The sequence below is a fragment of the Coregonus clupeaformis genome, unplaced genomic scaffold, assembly GCF_020615455.1.
Source record: "Coregonus clupeaformis isolate EN_2021a unplaced genomic scaffold, ASM2061545v1 scaf1267, whole genome shotgun sequence".
In the NCBI taxonomy this organism is placed as follows: Eukaryota; Metazoa; Chordata; class Actinopteri; order Salmoniformes; family Salmonidae; genus Coregonus; species Coregonus clupeaformis.
In genome coordinates, this window is record NW_025534721.1 from 63,207 (window position 1) to 75,000 (window position 11,794).

Genomic DNA, 11,794 nt, shown 5'->3' on the forward strand with positions numbered 1-11,794 from the left:
TTCAAACACATACAATAAAAGCCCCTAAACATTACCCATACATCCTCCCTCACACCACTGTGGTAGTTCCAGAGAGCAGCAGGTGAAGCAGGAGACTGGAGACGTCAGAGCTCTGGAGATCTCCCGCTAAAAGCAGTCAGTCATCAGCATCTGTCCACACATGGACTGCAGTTACTGACTCTGACCACTGGAGTGAGACAGAAAGCAGATACTATCTGGTCTAATAACACAGTAATAACAATATGCTCCATTTGTAGATGTCTATAATCAATATATCAGTCACCATTCAGCACTTATATCAAAACCCATGTCAGTGATTAAGTAACTATCATGTTTCTACATCGCATCAGTCTGACTGTCCAGGAAGACTATTTACATATAGGACACTTTGCATAGACAGCACATGCTTCAGTGGTCTGGGAGTGTTTATAGCCCTGTGAGTTTAACACTTCATGACTGAGAGCTGTCCTTCATGACAACAGAACCCACAACAACCATGACTTTTATCACCATCTTCATCTGGATTTTTGCCCTCTGTCTCCAAGGTAATATATTTTACAGAAAAGGACCTGGATCATAGCAATAAATATATAACCTCATTACAGTTTTAGTGAATATGCTAAATGGACAAATGAATGAACAATTTAATGCTAATGATACATGCCGTCTCTGTTTCAGAGTCCAGAGGCCAGGTCACTGTGACTCAGACTCCTGCAGTGGAAACTGTTTCAGTGGGTAACTCAGTCAGTCTCAGCTGTAAGACCAGCAGTGCTGTATACAGTGACAGCAATGGACACTATCTAGCCTGGTATCAACAGAAACCTGAAGGAGCTCCTAAACTCCTAATATACTTTGCTAAAACTCTTCAGTCTGGGACTCCATCTAGATTCAGTGGCAGTGGATCTGGGAGTGACTTCACTCTGACCATCAGTGGAGTCCAGGCTGAAGATGCAGCAGATTACTACTGTCAGAGTTACCACTACATCAATAGTAAACATGTGTTCACACAGTGATACAGAGTCGTACAAAAACCTCCCTCAGTCAGACTGCACAGTGACTGTACTGCTACAGCTGGGACCTACTGCAGGTGCTGAGGGGGAAGAGACAGTGACATGGAACACTGGACCTGTGGGTGTTGTCAGTTCAGGAATGATTTAACACGAGGGTGGATAAGTTGACATTATAGTCAGCATCACTGATATATTAAGATCAGTTTATTTTAGTTCAGTCAGACCACATAAATATGCCTTCCCTGTTGCTATGGCAAACTAACCTTTTATTAACATGTCAGACAATAAGTTGAATGGACTCCATCTTTGTGAAATATTGTCTCACATGATTTCAGAATAAATATCCCAGTCTCTGCAATGTCCCCCAGTCAGGTAGTGAGTTTCAAGCAAAGATTCAACCATATTTACTAAGATCATTTAACATGATTATAACCCACTAAAACAACCTGAGGTTCTGTCATACACGAGACAGTGACATGGAACACTGGTTAGTGAAGTCAACTTTGAATATGTTTAGAAAGCATCATTCAGATCACATTTACATTTAAGTCATTTAGCAGACACTCTTATCCAGAGCAACTTACAGTTAGGGAGTACATACATATATATATTTTTTTATATATATATATATATATATATTTATTTATTTTCATACTGGCCCCCCATGGGAATCGAACCCACAACCCTGGTGTTGCAAACGCCATGCTCTACCAACTGAGCTACATCCCTGCCGGCCATTCCCTTTCCTTCCCTGGACGACGCTGGGCCAATTGTGCGCCGCCCCCATGGGTCTCCGTCGCGGCCGGCTACGACAGAGCCTGGATCACATGGCTCTGTCACATGTTCCCCATCATCATCATTGTAGTGCACCTCCAAAAGTTATTTGAAGTTCTGAAATACCCACAATACCAGTCCAATATGCAAAATAATATGTAGAGAAGTAAAGAAGAAGAAGGTGATGTTATATCAGCATCAGCCCCCTAGATACAATTCCCATAATGCACCTCACAACCAAATATTGATGTGATCATCTAGCATCATATTAACTATTTTGGTGAGCAGGTTACTGACTGTTACATCTGTGAATGAGACATGATGCTGGATCTGTGAATGTGACATGATGCTGGGCTCAAACAGACATATTATATGTCATGAATTACATGATGGCATATCTGTTATGTCTCCCTCCCTGAATCAACCATAGAGGTTAAAACCAGTTCACTCCCTCACATCTGGCCCAGTCCAGGGTATTTCAGGCAGTGAAACTGGTCAACTGCTAGACTGGTAGCTGTGGGAGTGAAACTAAGATTTGCATAGACAGGGCTGGGTGGTTCTGCTTGTCCCAGAATAGAGCAGCACTGTCACCAGATGTTCACTCTGTCCCCAGAGGGTTGGAGGTAGAGAAGACCAAATGACTATCTTGAAGATGTGATACTTCTAATATTATGTGGACAACTTAAAAATGAATGTAGCTTAATGTAGGTGTGAGCACATTGGTGATCATCGAAGATATCGATGACATTTTCAATAGCATCAGATTACTGTCTTTATAAGTCTATAAGCCAAGCAGGTCAAAAACTTCCAAGAAATATGAATAAAGAGTACCTACTACATGTGGCTAAACCTCTCCTGTTAATCTGTGTAAATAGTAGTATCTTGTGTTAGTATGAACTACTGGTTGATAACGATGTGGTTAGAACATAAATAACTAATCAATGAGGTTTAGGTCGGATATTTTTCATAGAAACTGTGAATCAGGTTATATGCATATATTTCTATATCACTCAACAACATTTAAGATTAACGTCTATTTGGATTTATTGAAATAGACAATGAAAATATTTGTTCTTATGGGAAATCTTTATTTTCATCCATTAATCAAAGCATCAAAGCAAACATTCCTACAGTATCTAATAGTAATAAAACAGAACACATCACATCTAACACTGATACAACCTCAGTCTACAGAGAGGATTGACACATGAACTCAAGCAAAGCCCCCTGTTAGTCTACATGTCAGTGATCAATAAGACAGAGAACATCTGATCTCAGAACAGAGTCAAAGCAGAAGAACCAGCAGCCTCTCTCCACAGGGCTGTGTGACTGAGGGGTCCTACCCAGAACAGTCAGCCCTCCTCAGGGTCTTGGTGACTGGAGTCTGGGATTTCTGCTGGGCTTCACAGGTCACCTCTCCTGCCTTGGTCCACTCCTGGGCAGTGAGAGTCAGGGTGCTACTCCAGCTGTACAGGCCGTCCTTCTCCAGGACCCCGGGACTGGCCTCCTGCTTCTTGTTGGTCCCGTCCACTTTCCAGCTCATGGTCCAGTCTGAGGGGAAGCCCTTGTTGGCCAGACACGTCAGTGTGGCTGTTGTTGTACTGGACAGCTCCTCACTAGAGGGGGCCAGGACGGTGAGGGTGGGGGCTCTGTTACCTGGAACAAACAGAACTCATCAACTAAGTAACTACATCAAGTACAGCTACAGTAAGACATTATCTTCAGCAAAGGACACATCAAAAGAAAGTGAATTGGAAATGCCTTCTAAATATGATAATAAAAGTTACATTGTTTAAAAGATGTGGAGAAAACAGTAAAGTAATACGATACAAAGCAGATTTATGAACCTAACAATTATAAAGTGGTTAAATAACTAGAGTTACTATTCATATGGTGTCAGTTACACATGTCATACAGATATTGTTTAGGAATGGATCTGATCAGAATAGCCTACTCATATTCATAGTATTTGCAGAATTTGAGCATAAATTAATTTTAAATAGGTATCAAACATGTTAGATCATGAAGTCGGTTTCAAACTGAGACCTTTTGTCTTCACAGTAACAGTGAAGGCTACCATGAACACAATGCAACAATGATGCTTACTATATCCAATACTATTCAAATGTAATTTGAAAAACATCTAAAATATCTAAAATCAAAATATTTTAATAGAGAGAGAGTTTAGGAAAGTAAATACCACATTTTATCAGAAAGAAATATAAAGAGAGCTTGTTACTTACTTCCAACATCTAGTCTGGAGCCACTACCAAAAGTCCACCACAGTGATATAATCCCTATTACTGCTGGTACAAAAACCTCCTGACCATTGGGCAAGCTGAATTTCTTCTGACTTTGTTTTAAATCATTGAATCTACTATGGTATGAATACTTGTCAAATATTAGTTTATCTTGTTCATTTGAAATAAAATATTTTCTGTTTTGTTTTCCCCCAAATTTTGCAAAACCTACTGTTTATTGTACATTTCTTAAAAGGTGCAGTATGTTTTTTCATACAACTCATCTAAAATGTAGACTAATCACTCTCATCATTTAAAGACAGGTCAAATTTGATTCGATGTAATAACATTCATATTCTAACTGCCCATTGTATATTTCCCCCCAAAATCTTGTAAAAAAAAAGGTATGTTAAGAAATCTTCAATATCGAGGCTAAATTGACAGAGAAATTGAAACACTACATCACAAGGTAAATAAAATGGTTAATTTTGTGTTTACTTACTTCCAACATCAAGTCTGGTGCCGCTACCAAAAGTCCACCACAGTGATACAATCCCTATTACTGCTCGTACAAAAACCTCTCTGTGTTGTGATGCTGCAGCTGTTACAGTGAAGATCACTCATATAGAATCATAATCAACACTAATACACTTTAACATCTTCCAGGTAGAACAAACACTTCATATAAGCTGTTTCTAGATAATACAAATATGAATTGTAACTTAAATCCAGATATGAGTATTTTTTCCTTCTTCTGTGTATCAGGTGTTCTCCTAGTCTGTAGGTACAGTCCAGCATTAGATCCAGTGTTGCTAGTATTCCTCCATATTGTCCATATGAAAGACAACAGCAGCAGCAGTACTGATAGTGATCCATGTTGTATATTCCTTTATTAAAGATGTTGATCTCACTTTTAACAGTGGTGGTAAAGTCACAGAGGACAGACAACACTACCAGAGGAATCCTACCAGCTTTAGTTTAGAGAAGTGTTCACTAACTGATTAGAGGAACTTACATGAGAGACCAAGCATGAGTGAACAGACAGTTCATTATATCTGATCATCATCAGAATAGAAATATAATGGTGGTGTGACATAAAAGTTACCATGCATTAGTGATCTGAGTAAACAGTTGCTGTTTGATGTTATAAAAGCTAGGACATGAAGGATAAAGTTGATTTTAATGATAGGAACCTACTTAGAAACTGACATTAATTTGCATAATGCATCTGCCCTACTGCTCTAAGTGTTTATAGCCCTGTGAGCTTAACACTTCATGACAGAGAGCTGTTCTTCATGACAACAGAACCCACAACAACCATGACTTTTATCACCATCTTTATCTGGACACTTGCTTTCTACATCAAGGGTAAAAAACAATGGGAGTTATGTTTTTGTTTAATGAAAAGTAAACAATTTGAGTGACCTGAAAGATTGTTAAGATTGTTTTATTAATTCTGGCTGATGTACAATTATTAGTGTTCTCTCTGTTTCAGAATCTACAGGACAGATCACTGTGACTCAGACTCCTGCAATGAAAACTGTTCTCCCAGAACAGCCAGTTATTATAAATTGTAAAACCAATGCAGATATAGCAGATTTATGTACTGGGGATTACACCTGTATGTCCTGGTACCACCAGAAACCTGAAGGAACTCCTAAACTCATCATTTTCGAAGCTACAACACTACAATCTGGCACTCCATCTAGATTCAGTGGCAATGGATCTCAAAGTGACTGACCATCAGTGGAGTGGAGTGGAGTCCAGGCTGAAGATTCAGGAGATTACTACTGTCAGAGTTTCCACTATCCCAATAGTAAAGATGTGTTCACACAGTGATACAGAGTCATACAAAAACCTCCCTCAGTCAGACTGCACAGTGACTGTACTGCTACAGCTGGGACCTACTGCAGGGGCTGAGGGTTGGTTAGAAAGCAATATGGTTAGAAAGCAATCATTCAGATCAAATGACCATCATCATCATCATGGTTACGACTTGTTATGTCTGTCATGGCCTGAAAGTGTATATAAAAGTTATTTGATGTTTTGAAACACAATACCTGTTCAAATGCAAAGCAAGATCTACATAAGTAAAACCAAATACTGTATGTTATGACCTCAACATTACTTCAAAGTTACAATCTCTTCAGGACCCCAAAACAAGTCCTCATGCGGACCTCACAACCAAATGTGTGATTTAAATGGATTTGATCTTCTAGCATTATATTAACTGTTTTGATGAGCAGGTTACTGACTGTTATATCTGTGAATGAGACAAGATATGGACCCGCTTAAGCGCCGCCAGTACATGCCTCCAGATACGGCAACATCGACTGATGTGGGTCGACGGGAGTTTGAGAAGGGGAATGAAGTGGGCAGCCTTGGAAAACTGGTCCACAATGACCAGGATGACTGTGTATCCATCAGAGGGGAGTGGTGTGGAAATGAAATCCAGCGAGATGTGGGACCAGGGGCGTTTGGGGATAGGCAGGGGTCGGAGCAGCCCTGCCGTGGGCTGACAAGAGCTCTTCGTGCGCGTGCACACCGGGCAAGCCGCTACGAAGGCGCATATCCCCCTCAGCTGATGGCCACCAGAACCTCCTACGCAGGAACTCCAACGTCCTGGCGCTCCCCGGATGGACCTCCTCCCAGATTTGGCTCCCGCCGTAGCGCTGTTCTGACCAGCCTATCGATTCCCCACTAAACTGTAGCAGCAATCAGGGCGTTGGGGACAATATGATCGTCCCTCTCCACCAGGTCCACGGGTTCGAACTGCCGGGAGAGCTCGCCAGGCTTGGTGTTCTTCGACCCCGGACGGTATGAGATCGTGAACTGGAACTTGGTGAAGAACAACACCCACCTGGCCTGGCGCGAGTTGAGCCTCTTGGCCCCCTGAATGTAGGCTAAGTTCTTATGGTCAGTCCATACGAAGACTGGATGGGCAGCCCCCTCTAGCCAATGCCTCCACTCCCCCAGGACGAGCTTGACCGCTAGCAGCTCACGGTTCCCCACGTAGTATTTCCGCTCCGCCGAGAACAGCCGACGGGAGAAAAATGCGCAAGGGTAAGTTTTACCCTCCGTGAGGAACCGCTGAGACAGGATTGCTCCCACCGCAACGTCTGAAGCATCCACCTCCACAATGAACGGCAGGGACGGATCAGGATGCCCTAGGACCGGGGGCCGATGTAAAGCGCCGCTTAAGCGCATCAAATGCGTTCCCCGCTTCCGGGGTCCAGGCGAAGGGGCGCACGCTCGTCTGGGTGAGGGCTGTCAGGGGAGCGACTAGGGAGCTAAAATTGCGAATAAATCGCCCATGAAAATTAGCGAACCCTAAAATCCGTTGTAGTTGCTTGAGGGATAAGGGCTGGGGCCAATCCAGTACCGCGCTGACCTTGGCTGGGTCCATCCGTAGGTCCCCCTGGGTGACGATGAACCCCAGGAAGGAGACTGTCTCTGTGTGGAACACGCACTACTCCGCCTTGACATAGAGCTGGTGACGGAGAAGGCGTTGGAGGACCTGCCGAACGTGCTGCTGGTGTTCACTCATGTCCGCTAGCAATATTGAAAATATAAGCATTTCATCCAAATACATGAAGACGCTGTAGTCGAGGAGGTCCCGGAGCACGTCATTGACCAATGCTTGGAACACCGCAGACGCGTTGGCTAGACCGAACGGCATGACTTGGTACTCGTAATGCCCACTGGGTGTGTTAAAAGCCGTCAACCACTCTCGTCCCCCTCCCAAATCCTCACCAGGTTGTAGGACTTTCGTAAGTCCAGCTTGGTGAAGACCCGGGATCCTTGCATCGACTCGAATGCCGTCGTCATCAGGGGGGGGAGTGGGTGGCGGTTTTTAACCATGACGTCGTTGAGCGCCCGGTAATCAATGCACGGCCGCTGCCCACCGTCCTTTTTCCCTACGAAGAAGAAGCCCGCGCCCGCGGGTGAAGTAGAGGGACGGATGTGATCCTCGACGAGTGCCACATCGATATACTCCCTCATGACCAGGGTCTCCGGCCGGGACAAGGAAAACAATCTACCTCGTGTGGGCATGGCGCCCGGCAGGAGATCGATAGCGCAGTCGTATGTCTTGTGAGGAGGTAGGCCCTTGGCACGCCTCTTACTAAACACCTCCCCCAGATCTCAATACTCCCAGGGAACGCCTGCCAGGTCTGGGCCGGTGACGGAGTCTGTAGCCGCCGTCCTCCCGGTGAAAACCGCAGGTAGGGCGGTAGGCGGTTCGGAGTGCTGGACCTGGGGAAGAGGTGAGGACTGGTAGGTGGTCTGGGATGGTGGTTTAGGCTGATGAGTGGTTGGTGGAGACCGGAACAGGATGGAGGCGGAGCGTCCCTCCAGGATGAGCCGCCCCATGGACCAGTCTATCCGGGGTTTGTGGGCGACCAGCCAGGGGTGCCTGAGGACGAGGGGACACTCCGGAGAGTCCACAATGAAAAACTGGATATCCTCCCATTGCCCTCCTGCCACCCGGACACGCACAGGGACAGTGCGCCGGGTGATGAAGCCCGACCACAACGGCCGGCCTGTCCAGGCCCATGACCGGAACCGTCTCGGAGAGGGAGAGTAACGGAACGCTCCACCCTTAGGCTAGCCCCGCGTCCATCAGGTTTCCTGTGGCCCATGAATCCACCATTGCATGCGCCCGACGCGCAGTGCGGGCCCACTGAATCCTGACGGGGAGAAAAGTACGGGAGTCTCTGGGGTTGGGGTTTTGGTTCCGGCTCGCTAGCACCCCTCCCGATATTAGCGAGCCCTCCCGTTTCCTGGCTTCTCTGGGCATGAGTCGCAGTGGTAACATGTCTAGCCGCAGTAAAGGCAACGTCCCTGGCATAGACGTCTCTGCTTCTCCATCCTGGACAAGCGCACCTTGCCTCATACCTCTCCCGTGCGCCCTCTCACGACGCCAATTGTCTACCCGCACCGAGAGGTCGACGAGGCCGTCCAGTCGCTCAGGCAGCTCCCTGAAGGAGAGTTCGTCCTTCATCCCCTCCAATAGTCCCTGCATGTAAAGGACGACCAGGGCGGCCTCCTCCCATCATGCCTCTCGAGCCTTCCCTGCAACCCTCTGGACGTCCGTCGTACCTCTCTGGAGGTGGTAGGTGGGGTTCCCGCAATGTCACAGGCGAGACTGGAGACGCCGCTGCCGCAGCTTCCGCTCCGCCGGCTGCCGGGGCTGGCCGGGTGTCCACCCGGCTCTGCACGGCGATCGTCAGCTGGCAGAGATTCTCTGTGATCTGTTGCAGGCTGCGGTCATGCTGGTTCAGCACCGCTTCCTGCGATGCCAATGCGCTATGATACTGTGCTGCCTCTGCTGGGTCCATATTGGCTCTGTTTTCTGAAAGGGTTTGTGTGAGGTGTGACCCAGGTGCAGTGCAGGATAGACAGTAGGCAGTAGGCAGAGATGGTGAAACAAGGATCTTTACTGGTGGTCCCAAAACCAGGATACAAAATAACGGACTTGTCACGATAAAATAAAGGAGGAGCAAATTGGTCTCCAAAAACAGGCTGACAGCGAACATATGAAATACTAACTACGACTGAAAACAACAATGAAGCAGGGAGAACACTTCTCAAGTACCTGTACATATGTCTCGCGATCAGACACTGAGTAGTACTGTTTGGCATCGAGAAACTAGCAGAGAAAACAGAGCAAGGGATCACAGGGAAGTGAGGGAATAAATACACAGGTGAACAGGTAGACACAGGTGACACCAATAGGATAATGATTAGTCCAGACTGTGAGTGAGGAGGTGCCTAAGGTTGTCGGAGGATGACACCTAGTGGGCCGCTCCGGAACTGCGACCCCTTCCTGTAACAGACACTATCTACCAGGGTGGGGGTCAATTCCATTTCCAGTCAATACAGGAAGTTCACTACAATTCCAATTCTCTTCAATACTTTCGATTTTATTTTTTGGGTAATTGGAGTTTGGTTAACTTTTTGAGTTGAAATGGAATTGACCCCAACTTTGCTTTCTACACTATCAACATACACTATCTACATACACTATCTAAACTACACTATCTACACTACACTATCTACACTACACTATCTACACTACACTATCTACATACACTATCTACACTACACTATCTACACTACACTATACTATCTACACTACACTATCTACACTACACTATCTACATACACTATCTACATACACTATCTACACTACACTATCTACATACACTATCTAAACTACACTATCTACATACACTATCTACACTACACTATCTACACTACACTATCTACACTACACTATCTACATACACTATCTACACTACACTATCTACACTACACTATACTATCTACACTACACTATCTACACTACACTATCTACATACACTATCTACATACACTATCTACACTACACTATCTACATACACTATCTAAACTACACTATCTACATACACTATCTACACTACACTATCTACATACACTATCTACACTACACTATCTACATACACTAGATACAATATCTACATACACTATCTACACTACACTATCTACACTACACTATCTACACTACACTATCTACATACACTATCTACACTACACTATCTACACTACACTATACTATCTACACTACACTATCTACACTACACTATCTACATACACTATCTACATACACTATCTACACTACACTATCTACATACACTATCTAAACTACACTATCTACATACACTATCTACACTACACTATCTACATACACTATCTACACTACACTATCTACATACACTAGATACAATATCTACATACACTATCTACACTACACTATCTACACTACACTATCTACATACACTATCTACACTACACTATCTACATACACTAGATACAATATCTACACTACATACACTATCATAGTACGTTAAGTACAATATCCATTTTATCCATCATTAATTACATTATGCCATATCTGTTATGTCTCCCTCCCTGAATCCAACATAGAGGTTAAAACCAGTCACTCCCTCACATCTGGCCCAGTCCAGGGTATGTCAGGCAGTGAAACTGTTCAACTACTAGACTGGTATTTACATAGACAGGGCTGGGTGGTTCTGCTTGTCCCAGAATAGAGAAGACTACACATTGTTGAAAACCATTGCAAATTATATTAGGAATTAAACATGACAAATATGTTACGGAAAGTAACTGTTTAGCGGTGTGAGTTCTGAGAGCAGATCTTAGAGGTTTATTATCAAATATCACTAATTATTATCACTGGTATTGATGCTTCAGTATAACAGGATCATTCAGTTGTAGAAATGATTGCAGAGTATTTGTTGGATCAGATGAAAACATGAGAGTAGCTATATGCTACAATGCTAAATTATGAAAGAAGAAGCTGATTAATCAAAATTAGCATGAAATGTGCTGCCTATTCATGAGATAGTGATCACTGGAATCAACTCTTGGGGTTATATTTCAATCAAAACAAGCTTTATTTCAACTCAGAGGCAAGAAGATATGCACAACTTAATCTCAAAATAGTTCATTTAGCACACAGCATTACTGATATTATTCACTATTATACTTTAACGTTCAGCTCTAAAACAATCATGTTTCCAGAACTAGCACCATGTGGGGACTCTCTAGAACCCTGCAATGGCTTCTAGACACTACAGTGACTTCTCCAGAAGGTGGCTGAATCATTGATGTCGTCGTGGGTGACCCTGCAGGTGTACACCTCTCCCTCTACCCAGAGTGCCTTGCTCAGGGTTAGGGTGCTGCTGTGGCTGTAGAGGCCGCCCTTCT

General features: G+C 44.3%; 1 pseudogene and 2 gene segments (V, D, J or C); 2 read left to right on the plus strand and 1 right to left on the minus strand.

The window, feature by feature from the left end:
- The first annotated feature begins 443 nt into the window (after positions 1-443).
- Positions 444-1,372, plus strand: LOC123486553. The segment is given in 2 exon segments: positions 444-545; positions 679-1,372. Coding segments are annotated over 2 exon segments (408 nt in total).
- A 1,479-nt stretch (positions 1,373-2,851) lies between these two features.
- LOC121564267 overlaps positions 2,852-11,794 on the minus strand; it is a 26,335-nt gene continuing 17,392 nt past the window's right edge. Inside the window, 2 exon segments of the V gene segment in view lie at positions 2,852-3,440; positions 4,527-4,564. Coding sequence covers positions 3,124-3,440; positions 4,527-4,564 — 355 coding nt within the window.
- The window catches only part of LOC121560576, a 26,228-nt pseudogene continuing 19,753 nt past the window's right edge, over positions 5,320-11,794 (plus strand).